The sequence below is a fragment of the Phalaenopsis equestris genome, unplaced genomic scaffold (genome assembly GCF_001263595.1).
Source record: "Phalaenopsis equestris unplaced genomic scaffold, ASM126359v1 Scaffold000277, whole genome shotgun sequence".
In the NCBI taxonomy this organism is placed as follows: Eukaryota; Viridiplantae; Streptophyta; class Magnoliopsida; order Asparagales; family Orchidaceae; genus Phalaenopsis; species Phalaenopsis equestris.
This window is the reverse complement of record NW_018164719.1, coordinates 392293-410558: the sequence shown is the minus strand read 5'-3', so window position 1 is coordinate 410558 and position 18266 is coordinate 392293. Positions and strand designations below refer to the sequence as shown.

General features: G+C 36.3%; 1 protein-coding gene across 1 annotated transcript; it reads right to left on the bottom strand.

The window, feature by feature from the left end:
- Positions 1-765: 765 nt before the first annotated feature.
- Positions 766-17072, bottom strand: LOC110024866 (60S ribosomal protein L36-3-like). The gene is made up of 4 exons (XM_020725044.1): positions 16994-17072; positions 16670-16783; positions 7513-7712; positions 766-971 (listed from the first exon to the last, which is right to left on the bottom strand). Exons 2-4 carry the CDS (start codon positions 16769-16771, stop codon positions 941-943), a joined length of 333 nt encoding a protein of 110 aa, XP_020580703.1. The 5' UTR covers positions 16772-16783; positions 16994-17072; the 3' UTR covers positions 766-940.
- Between the last annotated feature and the right edge of the window lie 1194 nt (positions 17073-18266).

Here is an 18266-nt window from a genome sequence, read left to right as displayed (position 1 = left end):
ATTTTCTTAGGAAAAAAATATTTTTACATGAGAACTGTCCATTTTTCAGAAAAAAGAAAAAAAAATTAAGTACAGTTTTTACAGATGTGCACATGATGCATCATACCAAGTAATATAAAAGTTTATTTTGTTATAAATTCTTTGGGGCTATTTGGTTTCAAGCATTAGGAGTATAGAGTAATTTAGAAGTATAGGACTTGAGATTTTAGATATTTGATTAGAAGATGAATACGTGTAAAATACTTTTTGAGAGATTTGTAATTTGACTTGTAGTTTGTTTTCATGCTCACACTGCCCAGCTATAAAAAGAAAATCATAGTAATAACAAAAACAACTACAAACCTTTTATCCTATTAAAAGGTAAGAACTGATTATTCAACAAAAATCTGCCGACTACCTAACACAACCCTTCATTTTGATGAATATAACTCGCTGTAGAAAAACACAAACTCACACAAAGCCAAGCCACATTCAATCTAATAAGTTTCTGGATTGGCTCGAAGCAATGAGGACCCCAATAAAAAATATTTGCTTTACACAACATCTATATTTATCCTCAACAAAAACACCACATTACCATCTTCATTTTCATTTCATTTCCTTTGTTAGTCAATCAAAATCAATGCCCCAACAAGAAATAAATATTACAAAACTACAGTAGAGATTATTAAAGAGACAAATTACGAGAAATTGTTCAGTAGTGATCATGCAATAATTTATGAAAATAGGCAAAAATTCAACAGAGTTCAGAAAAAGATTCCTGAATGATGAACAAAACACAAAACTAAACCCAAGAAGTCACATTACATCACAGATTTATATTCTCTCTCTCTAAACTCAAACAAAGAAATTTATTTAAAGAAAAAAAAAGATGAAACTTCAGAAGAAAAAAAAAGCTTCAGCTTCACTCCACTTTAGTTGTAGCATTGTCTTCATCTCCTCACTTTTTCTTCTCGGAAACACCAGCAGATCTGCAGAACAAAAAATTTAATGTTATGAATATTACTATCGGCATGAATTCTATATAGAATAGCTTCAGAGAAGGCTGCACAGTCCAAGTTGTTGAAATTTAAACAAATTAATTACAGCAATTCAGATATTGGGATACATACGACCCAATTCGCTTGTATTTGCGTATCTTACAGCTAAACTTTACTTCTACATTTAGACCACCCAAATCTTTCATATCACATCAAAAACACCACTATTATGACATTTAAAAAGAGAAATACTGCTTTATATGCATATAGGCATGGGGACATTTACATACATACCACTCAATTCGCATGTATTTGCATGTCATACAGCTACACTTTACTTTTTACCTTTAGTACACCCAAATCTTTCATATCACATAAAAAATACCACTATTTTGATTTCTAAAAAGTAAGATGGCCTTTCTATATATATAGATTGTTAGCATTTACTGTATGGGATACAGTAGTTATTGTGTTGTGCGTGCTTTCTGTATCTTGCCATCTTTCAATATATATGATGGTAGGTGTTCACTGTTGTAATGAACAAAATCATTATTATTTCTTCTTTCCAATTTACCTTCTCTGCTATATTTCTGTGTTATCTGTTTTTCACCAAAAGCCAGATTTCATTCATGGTATCAGAGCTTCTGTGCCTCACGGCACCTCGTCTCTCATCTTATTGCTACAGGCTCTTCTCTCCCTGTCGGTGCCACTGCACACAACCTCTTCAAGGTTCCTAAACCGAAAATCAGCTTTTTCATCTCTTGTCCAAGAACTTTCTCTTTCATCTCTTGATTGGGTATTGGGATCCTATTCCATCATCAGGTGGGGTTTTCATATTAGGCTCTACCCTTTCCTTTTAAAGGATCTGTATCCACTATTCCTGCATTTCCTTTTTTTTATTTTTTTGCTACATTTTTCTATTTTCTCTCTACCGTCCGATTATTAGGTTTGCGGTTTAAGAAGGCTCAAAAATTTCATGATTTCCCTCTGTAATATTATTTTTCATTCTCGGTTTTTTTTCCCCTTAATCTTTCACCATCCTGTATTTTCTCTTATATTCTTTGGTTCCATGGATTCTACCTCAATCAATTCGGCTCATATTGTTGCCTCCCCCACTAATCCTACCTCTCTACCTTGAGATCATCCTATTCCCACACAGCTCAAGTTCCTTATCACTCGCATCAAGAACAGCATATCCACACCCCTAAATGCTGAAAATCACATCACTTGGAGCTCAAGTTCCTTATCACTCACATCAAGAACAGCATATCCACACCCCTAAATGCTGAAAATCACATCACTTGGAAGGCTCAAGTGCTGAAATTATTCAAAGGCTGATGGGTTTGAAGGGTTCCTGACCGGAAATCGCTATCCACCCGCCTCTACGGTTTCTGATTCTTCCAGTGGTGAGCATGTCAAACATGCTTATACTCAATGGATGATAATTTACCAAAACCTTGTTGCCGCTCTCTATTCAATTATCTACCCATCCATTCTTCCTTATGTCCTTCATCTTGACACTTGCACTGCCGTTTTTATCCTTAATCATCATCTACAATCTACCAACCGATCCCACATTCTAAAAATCAAAAATGAATTACATAATCTCAAGATGCAAGGAAAGACTATGCAACAATATCTCTCGAATATCAAACAAAGAGTCAATCTAGTGGCTGCCGCAGGAGTGGTTGATCCCGAAGACATTATTTTATGCACCATCAACGGGCTTCCTTCCAACTACCACACATTCAAAACTGCTACTTGCACTGCCCTTCAACACCATTTCGTTGATCTCTACACCCCTTCATAAGCTTACATCTACTAATTTTCGTGCCATCACTGTTACAGCTAACGGATATGCTGCCAAAGATCTACAGACTCACAAAACGCTCCTTGAAAGATCGTGTGTGCAAGGACTCTATCCCATCCCTTCATTGGATACTTCTTCAACGAGATCTCTTGCTCTATTCCCTATCCAACAAGTTCCCAATCTCTAGTATAAATGCCTCGGCCATCCCAGTCATCAAGTTCAACACCTTCTCAAGCACTGCATTCCCTCATTGAGTCATGAAATTCTGCCATCAAGTTGTACGTCATGCCGCTTGGCCAAAAGTCGCAATCTAATGTTCTTGGCTTCCGCCACTTGAGCCTTGCATGCTCTACACACTATTCATTATGATGTATGGGGACCATCCCCAAACTCCTCTCTACAATCTTTCAGATATTATGTAATATTCATTGACGACGGGAGTAATCATCAAAATGCAATATTTGTTGATGATTGATGATCACTCCCATTTCTCTTCGATTTACTTGCTCAAACATAAAAATGAAACTTTGGCCAAATTTGTTAGAGTTTAAACAACTGGTTGAAAATCACATTAAAATTCTTAAAACTGATGCATGTGGTGTATACATTAATGATAATTTTACCAATTTTAACATTTCCCAACAATACACTAGCTCTTACAACCTGGAATAGAACGGTATCGCTAAGCGTAAACATCGTCATTTACTTGAAACCACTCGTACTCTCCTACACGAGGCCTCTCTTACCTCATACTTTATCGGCCGACACTATTCTTACTGCATGTTATTTGTAAATCGACTTACCTCCAAAACCACTCAAATTAGATCCCCATAAGAATGTCTTCATAACAAACCTCGCACTTATAATCATCTTAGTCTTTGGATATCAATGTTTTCCATGGCTTCATCCATATTCTCAACACAATTTTTCTCCTTTTTCTAAACAATGTGATTCCCTAGGATATGTCGCTACTCAAAAAAGCTAATGTCTTGATCCTCACACTCACAAAATTTACATATCATGTCACATGTCATATTTGACAAAACCATATTTCCCTACCAACAAATCTCATCTCATACCACTCTCACATCCTCGATTCCATCTCAATTACCTCCACTCTTGTTAGTTCCCACTTCTTTGCCACCGGTTTCTTTGAGTAGGACTAGTAAAAATTCCATTCCTCTCACTCCCTCTCCTACTCCCTCCCATCCCTCCAATGAACCTAATCGACCGCCTCCCTCTCTTCTCACTCGGGTCAGGCTACCGCTTCAAATCTTTCCTCTCAACCTTCGTCTCATATTCCTAATCATCATATGATTACTCGCTTTAAAACCGATCATCTCAAACCTAAACAAATTATGAATCTTACTCATCAATTACAACATTTTGATCCAACTTGCTATGTCGCAGCCGTCAAACATCATCACTGGCGACAAGCTATGCCTAAAGAATTTCAAGTTTTACAAGCTCAAGATACTTGGGTTTTAGTTCCTCCTCCCTATAATCAAAATCTTCAAGGTTGTAAATGGACCTACAAAACCAAATGTCTTGTGGATGGTTTTGTTGCACATTACAAAGCTAAACTTGTTGCTCAAGAATTCAAACAACACTAGGATCTTGATTACAATGACACCTTCGAACTTGTTACTAAAATGCCTGCTATTCAGGTTCTCCTAACTGGCATATTCTTCAGTTGGATGTCTAAAATCTTCAAAGTTGTAAATGGACCCACAAAACCAAATGTCATGTGGATGGTTCTGCTACACATTCCAAAGCTAAGATTTTTTGCTCAAGAATTCAAACAACACTATGGTCTTGATTACACTGACACCTTCAATCCTATCAAAAAAATGCCTACTATTCGAGTTCTCTTAACTGGCGTTTTCTTCAATTGGATGTCCAAAATGCTTTCCTTCAATGTCACCTACTGATACTATTTATATGGAGCAACCCATAGGTTTCACTAATCATATCAATCCTTGTTATGTATGTAATCTTAAGAAAGCTTTGTATGGTCTCATACAGGCTCCCAGGCTAAGTTCGCCACTTTCACTAATTATCTTAAACATCTGAATTTCAGTCCTAATAATGTCGACTCCTCATTATTTTGCTATCATCAGAAGACCATTCACATTTATCTTCTTATTTATGTTAATGATATTATTTTCATTGGGAATCATCAAGACACGATCAACATTATTCTTCACCAGCTTCAACAACAATTTAAGATAAAAAATTTGGGCATCATTACAACCTTCTTATGTTTCACAACTCTTTTCATATCTTTTGGTCTTCCTCTTTATCAAACTACCTATGCCAATAAGCTCTTGCATACCTCCGATATGACTAATGCTAAATCTGTTCAAAATTCTTCCATCTCGCGTCAAACCATGTCGGCTCCTGATCTCACTCCTTATCATGATCCCTCCTATCACATACTTGTTGGATCATTAAAGTATCTCACAATCACTCAACCCGATCTTTCCTATGTTGTCAACCAAATTAGTCAAACTATGCACCAACATATCCAACACTCTGCTAAAGCGCTCATTTAAATATCTTCATTGCACTCAAAACCTCAACTTAGCCATTATCAAAAGCAACCTCAAGTTAAGGGCATATGTTGACTATTGGGTCCACCACAGGTTATTGTATTATTCTTGGTGCTAATCTTATTTGTCTATTAAAAAGCAACAAAATGTAGCTCGCTCCTCCACTGAAGCTGAGTACTTTTATTTTTAAGATGTTTAAGTATGGAAAGTTTAATAAACCAATTGGAAGTGTTATGTTGCAGATTTTTAATAAATTCAATATCTCTATTCTGCTAATTGTAAACCTGTTACTAACTTGGTTATGTGGAAGAAAACTAATAGAGGTGTTCTGAAGTTCAAAACAAATGGTAGTTGGAATAATTATTGTGCCATTGCCATGGCCGCTACCGACATTATTTGGCTACGATGTCTGCTACAAGATTTTAATATTCAGAATACTCCTACTATTACTCCGCATTGTGATAACACCTCCGCAATTGCTCTCGCCAGCAATCTATTGTTTCATTCCAAGTCCAAGCACATAGAAAATGACTGCTACCACATCAAAAAATGCATTCAGAAAAATCAGATTATGATTCATCATATTACTACTACTGATCAGCTTGCAAACATCTTTACCAAACCTCTTTCCAATAATAGACTTAAGGAAATCCGCAACAAACTAACCATCTCTTCACCAAATTATTTAGTTTGAGGGGGGATGTTAGCATTTACTACATAGGATACGTTAGTTATTGTGTTCTGCATCTTGCCATCTTTCTATATATATGACGGTAGCTGTTCGCTGTTGTAATGTAATCAAATCAATCCTATTTCTTATTTCCACTTTACCTTCTCTGCTATATTTTTTTGCTGTTTGTTTTTCACCAGAAGCCGGAAGTCTTCCATAGATAAGGTGGCATATATATTAAAATTGAAGTTTAGAGTTAGATATGTAAATACATAGGAGCTACGTGGTATGTAGGTAAATCTTCCTTCAGATAAATATTATAGATGCTCATATCTATTCATTTCCACTTAGTGCAACATGTGATGCATTAACATTATACTACATTTTGCACATACCGTTTTGAGAAAATTTAAATCACATTACTCTCCTCATTGATTCCGATTCTTTTCAATATATTAAACTTCCGCCATTATATAATTCAATTATTTCTCACTCTATGCTTCTAACCGCAGCAATATCCATCATGATGGCTGTATCCTCACTGTTATGGTGCATTTCTAAAATTGATTGATTATAAATGTCAAAAAAACATAAAACCAACACAAATATAAATGGCAAAAATTAAAAAAAAAAAGTGCTCAAACTAAAAAAATGATTTAGCAGGTGATATTTGATCTGATCATATTCAGACAAAATGACAAATAAAAATATTCACCAATAAATAGCAAAATCTAAGGCGAAAAACAAATGATGCTAAGAACTATAGACCCTAGAGCCAAGATGAGGATGGAAAAAGAAAATGAGGTGATAAGTTAAGGAATGGCGATTCCAGTTATCTAAATAGTGAATAGAAATCAGAAGTTATACTTTATTTCAAGAATTTTAAATTAAGTTTTTCAAAAATCATGCCAAAGGTTTTTATAGAAATCTATTATCATTTATATAGTCTTGCAATGTTTGATACTCTCAAGACTTTGTAGGTTCCTAAATCAAAATATAGTTTTGTTAGCTCTCCAATTGTTGGAAACAGCTCAAAATCTACCATTTATAGTCTTGCCATGTTTGATAATCTCAAGAATTTGCAGGTTTTTAAATCAAAATATAATTTCGATGGCTCTCCAATTGTTGGAAACAGCTCAAAATCTAACTTCATAAGCAATCAAATATAAGAGCAGTAAAGAGTAATGGCTTGATTTTTATGCAACATTACAGCAGTAAACAAATAACACAAGGGAAATTTGCATGCATGGTATCTCACACCTAAACTTTCATACATGCATAAATACACATCACTTTAGTGCTTTATACCTATGCATGAAAAGGTGTATTTCACTCTTTAAAAGTTGTGATAGTGCTATTTTTTTATGTGATGTTAAAGATCTGAGTGCTATCTGTGTAAATACAAAAGATTAGGTGTGAGATATGTAAATACATAAGAATTATGTGCTATGCAACTAAATTCCCCATTAAAAAAAGTGTCAACTGCAAAACAAAACTGACCTCATCTTCCTCAGAACATTAGCCATCTCCTCTCTCTTCTTCTTGGCTCTTTTGTGTGTACCCAACTTTCGCTTTGCCACCTTTAGTGCACGCTTGTCCTTGCCAACTTTCAGAAGCTCGGTGATCCTCTTCTCATAAGGAGCAAACCCAGCAACTTCCCTGATTAAGTTCCTTACAAAATGAACCCTCTTGCTAGTTTTCTGAAATTTCATATCAACAAATAAGCCCGCATACATAAAGCATATCATATAAAAAATTCAACAGACATGAATGACTAACAATTGCAAAAAAAAATTAAGAAAGGCCGGAATGATTTGAAGATTTTCATTAAAATTGTTTATATTTTCATTATTAATGCTTGATAAAAAAGAAAATCAAGTTATTACACAGCAGATACCTAAAAGAGAAATAGGTAAATTCATCAACTCGATTGAAAAATGTAAAGCAAGAATACAAGCTTCCAGGATCCACTATATATTTTAAAGTCCCAGTATCTATATGTATTCTAGGTCCTGATGTTCAAAAGCTGAAAACATTTCGTCTAAGAAAAACAGAAAATAAAAAATTTTCATTACTTGGGGCTGATTTTAAGAATATTCTTCAGAAGTTATGCTAAGGAGCAGATTGTAGCCAATGGCGCTCGCTGATATCTCAAATAGAAGTTTGGAGAAATTATTAGCTGCGGATAAAGATGAAAGTAATTAAGCGCACTAGATGAACAATTATATAAACTTTTTTATGGTTGATTATTTGTATACTTGAACACGTTTGGACAATTTTTTAAAAACTGAACAAGGTTGAACACTGACTGTTGTTAAAATATGCTTGTAAACCAGCCCATTTATTGCTTAATAAGTAGCTATCTAAAAACTAGATAAATGCTCACTTAATGTTGACTTAATTAGTTATTAAATGACTTAGATTATCCTCTCACGTTAACCATTTAACATCTTATACACTTCAAAAAATTCAATATTATTACATGTACAAATATGATGAAAAATTCAAACAAATAGATAGATTGGTAGGTTTAATTTTTTCTTTTATTAATATGTAAATTTTACCGAATAAGGTAAATAATAAAAAATAAATTATGTCAATTTTCATTAAATTAGTGAATCAAACTATATTTAGTAAATATGTTTAAATTGTTAACTAGTATTTCTTTAGTAAGGCTTAATTAAAATTTGATTATGGCTCAAACTTGATAATAAAATTAATAGACAGATTTGAACAAGATTTTAAAACTTGTGTCATGTTCAAACTTGGGTCGAACTTAATAAAAAATTAAATGAACAAGTCTAAGAAAATCAATACTTAGTTCGACTTGGTTTATTGACAACCCTAAGGGCAGGCACCGCACCTTCCTCTTATGCTCGGAGCCAATATCACAAGGACTAACATTGGCCTAAGTTCAAAAAGAGATCACACAAAATGAATAATCGACAAAGGTAAGATTTTTAGCTAAGCAAAAACTTCGTACCTAATTTTGCAAGAAAGCCCATTTGATGAGGATAGACAGACTTGCATCCGATAGTTGATAATTAGATTGATGACACTTACTCTCCATCAAACTATAGCATCGTTGCTACAATTCATTTCACAATTTGCAATTTCCCAAATCTAATATAAGTTTCCCTAATTAAAGAATTCATCCAAAAGACAATTTTTCACAGACTACCATTGTTTTTTGTTCATGGAATCAATGTATCAATCCCTAATTTTTTTAGGGCTTCTGCTCTAATCTTCAAACTATAAAACATTAGGGTTGTCAAAACGGCTCGTTGTTCGTGAACAGCTCGTGTTCGGGTCGTTAAGTAGTTCATGTACGGTTCGTTCACTAAGCAACCGAGCCGAACACGAATAATTTTTGTGCGCTTGACATATAAACGAGTCAAACACGAACAAAGATTTGTTCGTTCGTATTCAACTCATTTTGGCTTTAAATAATTAAATTATTTATATAAATACATATAATGAGTATTATTTTTAAACATTTTAATAGAGTACAAGGCTATAAAGATTCATAATTAATTAAAATTACTGATTACAAATAGAATAAAATATAATAAATTTTATTGAGATGAATATTTTAATGTAAAAAATAAGATTTAAATCTTGTCCTACCCTTAACATCTACGGTTATATGACTAAGGTTGTCAAAATGGGTCATTGTTCGTGAACGGCTCATCGATTCGATAAGCAAACGAGCCAAAAGCAAACAAATCTTTTGAGCTCGACATATAAACGAGTCAAACACGAACAATGATATTTTTTAACAAGCAGATCAAGAGCCGAGCGTGGGCTCGCTCAAGCTCGACTCATTTACACCCCTACATAACATCAACGTGATTCATAGACAAAAGCGCCACCTTATATAATATATCTATCGAGTCTTTCATATATTTTCTTTGAGGTTTGGAAAAGTATTAGCACATGACAAAAGTAATTTTTTACATAAAAGTGAGGCATGTACACTATTTTTAGAAAACAAATAGTTGTGCATATAAAAAAAATTATCAAAAAATATAATTGAAATCCAATGGTGTACCAAAAATGTTTACTAGTATTTTACGGGTTGTCACACCCATGTAGATATGCTATTTTTCATGATTATTATATTCCATTGTTCTAAAAATGTATGTATAAGGCATGATCATTTTGAGCAGCATACAAGTTAGGATATACGATTTTTGAAAATAAATGAAATTTTCCTTACAAATATTATTACAATTCATAAGACACATTTTTTCAGTATCACCCACCTGAGAAAGGTGTTACTTCGCAAAATTTAAATTTCAATACAAATGATAAGTTTATCTAATTTTTATGATGTACAAAAATGTGAATGAATTTAGTCAAAATTTAAACATTTCTTGTTCAAAACCTATCTCGATATTTGCAACATATCTCGAGATCATGTTTGATGATAGATGAAAATTTGTTGAAGTTATATCAGTTGCTCCTCTATTTTCGAGCAAGGCCAGCTTCTTCGTTCAAAAATATCAAAATCTGAAGCTATATATATATATATATATATATAGTAAACATGTATGATGTCAGAAACTAGGCAAAGCTCAGTTGATAGTGTCGATTAACTAGGCATAGCTTAGTTGATAGCGTCACATTAATCGATTGGTAGCAAGGAATTTTATCTTCTTCCATTTTATATTATACTTTTCGATTTATATAAGATTATAATAAGCCTATATAATATAAGTAATGCGCACAGCTTAGTTGTAGCATGGCTCCCTTACTATGCAAACAGGTTCGAATCCCCTCTTTCCCATATTATTTGTACTTATGTCGTGAGCAGTTTGGCCCTGAGAAGCAGGTCGATGAGTCGGGCCTAGACGGTTCGAGCGACGGGTATGGGCGAGCCGAGCGGGTTTGCTCTGAGGGATGGGTCAGCGGGCTAATATCAAGTCAGAGCGACCCTAGGACTAGCCCAATAGAGCACGCCCGCACCACGTCAGCAATTCGTGGGAATTATAACAAGCAGCTGAGATTTAGGCGATTGACCTAGATGGTAGATCTAAGCGCAAGATAAAGCGGTGGGGATCTAAAGGTGGGCATCCAAAAGACCAGATCAGGTGGTTGGATAAGGAGATGAATCCAAGGGCTCTGATTAATTTGAAATTAGGCTAGATTTGGGTCGAAAAGAGGCAAAGCAAAGATTTGGTTCCCTTGGGTCTATAAAAAGGGGCCAAGAATGAGGGGAAAACAACGCCAAAAAGAGAGGAAGAGGGATGAGAAGAAAGAGGAAGAGAGAGATCCAAGTGAGGAGGCCCAAGAGGAGAAAAAATATGTGTGGAAGGGAGGAGGCCAAATAGAGAAGCCCAAGAGAGGAAGGAGCGAAATCGGCACAAAAGGAATAAGACAGAATAAGGGAGGAGGCCCAAAAGAGGAGGAAGAGGAGATAGAGAAGAAAGCCGTCCCAAAAACTGTCCCCAACACTGCCCATGGACAGCCAAGATCTTCTTTCATACCGTTGTAAAGAAGCAATAAGTCGTCGTAAAAGTTTTCTCTGACCTGCCGAACAGAACATCTAAAGATCTTTTGTGATCTTCCTTCGCGTTGCTATGAAGTGGAAGGTTAAAAGAATTCTCTTTCTTGTAGTTATGAAGAAGCAGAAAGTCAACCCGAAAGTTGTCATCGACCCTACCAAGCAAGACATTCGGGATTTACTTTTGTAATCTTCTTTCATGCATCTGTGAAGAAGAAGGTTATCTCCGACTGTGCTTAACAGGACATCCAGAATCCTCTTTTTTGTTATTGCCATGACGACATCTGGAGAATCTTGCCTTGCTGAAAACAAGAGGAAGTGTCAAAACCTCAAAAAGGCGGTGTTGAAGCCGACGTAGTGCAATTTGATTATGTTTCGGAAGAAGTACAACTTCCTGAATGTTATAATGGTGAAGTTTTCAACCCCAACTAACTCAGCATACACTCCCCCTACTAGATATGAGACGTCATTCACTAAGTGATTGATCTTGCAAGTCAGCATGTAATTCCCGTCGTCGCCTAAGTTAATGGACATCTTGAAGGAGACTAAACTTTGCATTGCATTTTTTTTGCCTAGTGGCAATGATCAACACTGGATTAATCATTTTTTTTTAAAACATGAGTCAACATTGACGCTAAAGATTTTGGCCTAGTTGTGTGAACTTGTTAGCAACGCACATGACAACGTGTTTTTCAGAAACAATGCATTGGATTTTCACTGAAAGAATCCTATGAGGTTGTGGTTCGTAAGATTCTTCTTTGCTAGGAATAACCGGAGGTTCAGCAATAGACGAGGGAAGTTACAGCAGTTGATCGTCTCTCTCCATACCACCAAGGAAGTAATGTTTTGGATGTTAGGATTTCATAACCTTAAGAAGATGTAGTTTGAGGTGCAACATATCTACGATCTTGTAAGCAAGTAATCACTATTATAGGTCAAGCTTTCATTCCGTTCTGAGCGATCTTCGGTCGTGTAATTTAAGAAGTCTATCAAGAGGCCCCCAGAGTTCGATCCAGCGGAACCCCCGTAGCGTTTTTTACCAAGCAGTGATTGTGAGGTACTTCTTCAGAAGCAGCGTAGGAGAAGTAAAGAGGCGACAAAGTCTTTGCCCAATCCTTCAAGGATTCATATTCGGAAAACGTGTTGACTCATGTGTGCACTGAGTTGCAGAAGGCCGACGATTACGTAAGTTATTCTCCCCTTTCTCTTTTTATTATTATTGCATAATTATTTTATCTATCTGTGTCAAACCATCTTCCCGGTTGCGCATCTTCCCGATTGAACAAGATGACGGAACTCCAGATGGGGCTTGGGCTTGCTTTGCGAGACTGGAACTCTGAGTTTTTCAATATCAAGTTCCTCCAAAGCGAGTAGAAGCGCAGATATGATGCTTAAGGTGAAGTCGCAGCCTTGAAGTCTCAGCCGATAGAGTATCTGACAAAGCTATCTATGATGGAGATCTCTCTTTTGTTGCATCATCGGGACCTAGAGAAGACTTGAGAGGAGTTGATAGAGGCGCAGGCCAGCCTCAATCAGAGCAATAAGAGATGAAGACTCTGTGGTTGAGAGTGTTGGCCCTAAAGGAGGCCTAGCATCGGTTTGACCTTACTACCCTGACTGAGGTCGGCTCGCGCATCTACTAACTCCTCTTGTGTCTTCTCCATATTCTAATGATGCAGCGAGATTGAAATCACCATCATGGACAGCTATGTCCTACACTTTGTCAGTTGAGACTCCAAGATCGCGACTTCTTCAGCTATTAAAACATATTGGCACTTTTACTCGCCCCGAAGGAACTTAACTCAACCTTCACAGAAGAAATTGATCTTGACAAACTCAAAATTTCAATCTCCTAAAACAAGCTCAAGCTCCATCGGAGTTCCGTAATATTATTCAGCTGGAATATAGTTTAGCATTAATCGAATGAAATAATTATGTAGTAATAATAAAAAAGAGTAAAATAACTCACAAAATCCTTGATTTTCTGCAACCCGATGCATGTATGAGTTAACACATTTTTCGAGATATGAATCCTTGAAGGGTTGGGTGAAGACTTCTTCGACTCTTCGCTCCTATGCTACTTCTGAGAAAGTACCACACAGTCATTGCTCGGTAAAGAACGCTTCAAGGGTGTCGCAGAAGCTGACTCATGGAGCCTCCTATTGAACTTCTTCAAGGCCACAACCGAAGATTGCTCATGGTGGAATGAAAGCTTGACTTAGAATAGAGATTCCTCGCTCACAAGTTCCTAGATGTGCTCCACCTCAAATTGCATCTCCTTAAGGTCCTAAAATCCTAACACCTACAATATTACTTACTTGGTGGTATGGAGACAGGCAGACAGCTATTGTAACTTCCTTTGTCCCTTACTGAAACTGCAGTCATTCGAAGCAAAGATAAATCATACAAACCACTGCTTCATAGGATTATTTGGGCAAAAATTCAGTGCCTTGTTTCAAAGAAACACGCGGTCCTATACATTGCTAACAACTCCTCACGGACGAGCAAAAATCTCTAGGGTCAACTTTGACCCACTTTTTTTGAACAAACGATTAACCCGATGATGATCATAGCCACCAAGCAAGAAAATTGCATAATGCAAATTTTGGTCGCCTTAAAAATGTCCATTAACTCAGGTACCGACGGAAATCAAATGTCAACTCGCAAGATCGCCTAGTCAATAAAGAAGTATCTGGAAGGGAGAGAATATGCTCGGTCCATTGGGGTTGATAGCTTCGCCACTATAACATTTAGGAAGTAGCACTTCCTCCAAAATAGAATCAAATTGCCCTCTGTTACTTCTGGCACCGCCTCTTTGGGGTTATGATATTTCATCTGGTTTTCAACAAGGCTAGGGTTCCCAGATGTCGTCATCACAACAAAAAAGAGGATCTCGAATGTTTTACTAGACAGGGTTGGGTATAACTTTCTTTTATATAGCAACGCGAAAGAATATCGCAAAAGATGTTCTTAAATGTCATGTTGCACATGGTCGGGGACAACTATTGGGAAGACTTTTTACTTCTTCAAAACGAAAAGAGAATCTCAAATGTTGTGATGAGCAGGGTCGAGGATAATTTTCTTCTTCACAACAGCACAAAAACAAGATTGTGAAAAAGCTCTTGGATGTCTTGCTAGGCAGAGTCAGAGATAACTTTCAAGGCAACATTTTGCTTCTTCACAGCGATGCAAAAGAAGATCGCAAAAAAAGACTATTGAGACTACTTTCTTCACCAGCTAAGCTACACGCGATTATTTATATTATCTCGGCTTATTATAATCTTATATAAACCAAAAAGTAAAATTCAATATATATGAGGAAATCTCACTCTAACAACGGATTAATCCCACATTATCAACTGAGTTATACCTAGTTCCTAACATTATAAAGGTTTATCATATATATAAATATAAGTGTGCAAACGCGCCCGCGCCTAAGAATGGTCAAAGGCTATTATACGAGCTACGGCCATCCCTCGTGCGCCTAAGAATTCAAGTACCACACCCTACGCTCGAGGGGGAATCGAACCCCAAACCAGAGGGAACTTACAACTGACAAGCAAATGCCCGACCAACTGATATGAGTACGCGGAATATATGTGTGTGTGTGAAATTTAGAAATAAAAATACACACACATGTACGAATAATATTATCATGAAAATAGAAGGGCTGCAGATTTTGATATTTTTGGATCAAAGAGTCGGCCTAGCCCGAAAATAGAAAACAACTGATAAAAATTTAACAAATTTTCATCATTGGGCATGAATCGCGATCCATAGCATAAATCTAAAAGCATTTTTGAGCAAAAAAACATGCAAAGTTTGATTAAAGCTCATTCAGGGCTTTTATTTCAGTAAATTTACATATTGACTCGACATGACAGAACCAACAGTATTAAAATTTAGCCAATCTGAGTCAAATCAAACTCAGATCAAGCACTTAAACCACTTTTGTAAGTTTTTTGGGCATAACTGGAAAGTCGAACAAATTTCAAATATACGTGTATATTCAAATCGAGCATCTCGACAAGATGAATTCAACGAGTCCAAATCTCAATTAAACATCAAGGCACTAAGTCATTCACCGAATATCATCCAATCAAGAGAATATCTTTGAGTCGTCCGATTAAGAGTTGTCAAGATTCCTTATTTATTTACAATTCAGACTATATAAATAGAGTCTTATCCTCCTCATGAGAATGGAAGCTAGGTCTTGGGCAAGAGGAAGACCAGAGGCTGTAGAAGTGGGAGTTGTAGCCCAACATCTTGCACCACAAATCCAGCCACTATCGTCGACCTCCCGCCTCCTATCGTCACCGCCTCTCGCCTCAAGCTGTCTCGTCCCCCCGCCCCTGTTCTTCGTCATCACATCCAACCAACTTTGGTCGTCGCCTCCTCCAGCCATCGTTATCTTCTCTCGTCGTCGTTGCCTACGGCCAGCTCCTGTCGTTGCCGCCTCCGGCAGTCGCCACTGTCTCCTTTTGTCGTCATCGTTGCCGCCTTCGGCCTCCATGACCATCGGCCATCGTCTTCACTTCTTCCCAACTTCACCGCCTCCAACAGCTCTTGTCGCCACCACCGTCTCTGGCAGTTGCCACAATTATCGGACTTCGACTGCCAACTACTGGCCACCGTCTCCGGCAGCTGCCACATTTATCAAACTCCAACTGCCAACTACTGGCCACCGTCGACCAATATTGGCAATCGCCAGCTCCTACCGCGAGGCAACAAGTCATTTCACACAAATGTTGTAATATGAGAAGTTCTGCAATCTTTTCCCAACTATGGGATAAAAGGATGAACTTGTAACCACCAACTCATATTAAAATATTTCAATTAAGCAAGACCCCATAATTTTTTTTTCCAAGTTTTCCAAGTAAAAACTCATGATGTTCCTATTGATTGTCTTCTTTCATCTAAGTACGTGTTTGATTCTCGCACAACGCTAAGAAAGTAATTCGTTACTTTACCGCCACGAATTTTCAAACATGCATCAAAACTAGTACACAGACACATTATTTCAAACTATTCAAAAGATTTTAACAGATATGTCATCAATAGCAAGTAAAATAAATCAGCATTTCCCAATAAAATCTTAAGAAACAATAAGAACAACAAGCATGAACCATAAATTGAGTTGTTATCATTTACCCCTTTCCTGCTTGACGGACGAGGCGGCAGTTCCCGCTTGGTGACGATATGCCCCTTGTTGAGCCCAACAAAAAGGCCTGTCTTTGGCTGTGCAGGAGCCATCAATTCCCACAGCTTCAAGAAAATAAACTTTTAAGAAATTCATAGCAGATCGACCATAAATCTAACCAAGATATTTGCATACACGCAATTCAACGATCGAACAACGAACAAATAAGCAATGGTATCATCAAGAACTTTCGGCTTGATTTAACAACGAAAGCTTAGGTTTTTATGCCTTACGAGCAGTTTCGTGAAGAGAAAGTGGTAAGGAGGAAAACAAACCTCAACTTTGTCGTCTCAGAAGCCCAACAGCCTCGGTACGAATGGAGTCTCTGATTCCAAACCCTAACCCTAATAAGAGCGTTGACCTCGTTCGAATGACGACAATAGGGATATTTACCTTTCCTTTAAGGGCAGCCAAAAAAATAGAAGGAATATTTACACACATATCATTCAATTTTTACCAATTTACATAGCCAACCCTTAAAGTTTAATTTATATATATATCCCTTATCTATATATAAAAAGGTGTCTATCACTTTTTTAAAACTTAAAGTTAAGATATTTATAATATAAAATAAAAAAATTGAATGGCATAATGTAAAATGTAAAATTGAAATGTTGTATGTATAAATACATAGGAAGTGAGTGGAGTGTTGTAAATGCCACAAAATAAATAAAAAAAACAAAGATCATTAGGTTATATTTTATTTAAAACTAAGGCTTGTTTTGGGTCTCATCTTGAAAATTAACTAAGTTATATTGTTTAATTTCCAAATGTGCCAGCATCAAACTAATTCATTTTAAATTAAATAAAAATAAAAAATAAGTCAAATATAATGTGTCATTTAATTATCGTTATAAGAATTTATACTTTAACATATCTTAGCCATCACCATTAATTGTATCTCAATTAGATGAACAATCAATTGGTCCTAGTTTTATAATTTTCCTCAATTTAAACATTAGACAATAATGAAATGCAGTATAAAATTTTGATGAATTTTGAATTAACTTTATAGTTCAACATAAGTGTAATGGAAAATTTGTCTAATTTTTTAAATGTCTTATAAATTGTAGTCATGATTGTTATTATTCCCCACTGGTAAGACACATACCACACATATAAGAAAAAACACCTCACATCCCCTCAGCAGGATCGAAAGCAAAGGCGGCAGGCTACAACAGGACAAACTCCTGTCATTTCCACTGTAGTAGAGGGGTGAATCCACCCTCGTGGAAATCCTATAAAGGCACCCGAAAATGAGAGGAGGAGTATGAAAGAAAAATGAGAGTAAAGAGAAAAGGAGGGAATTACTCGAGGACCTTAGTGGATGAGTTGTATTCTTTCCCTTTTCTATATGTTGTCTGATCTTCTGCCAGACGAACATTGATCCATGGATTCATCTACATCTTCAGCTCTTACAAGATCAGTTCAGTATCCAATAAATTCACTGAAAAGGATGAAAAAACTAACATACCTGCTCATTTGAAATTCCTCATGTATAACATCAAGATTATAACCACGTCTCCACTGCAATACGGGAATTATCAG

What these genes read in the sequence shown, in the direction of transcription:
- LOC110024866 (XM_020725044.1), bottom strand. Translation starts at nt 16,771, where the DNA reads ATGGCTCCTGCACAGCCAAAGACAGGCCTTTTTGTTGGGCTCAACAAG. An exon ending in GTCCGTCAAGCAGGAAAGGG is followed by an intron (nt 7,713 to 16,669) that starts GTAAATGATAAC and finishes ATGAAATTTCAG; the next exon opens with AAAACTAGCAAGAGGGTTCA. An exon ending in AATGTTCTGAGGAAGATGAG is followed by an intron (nt 972 to 7,512) that starts GTCAGTTTTGTT and finishes TTTGTTCTGCAG; the next exon opens with ATCTGCTGGTGTTTCCGAGA.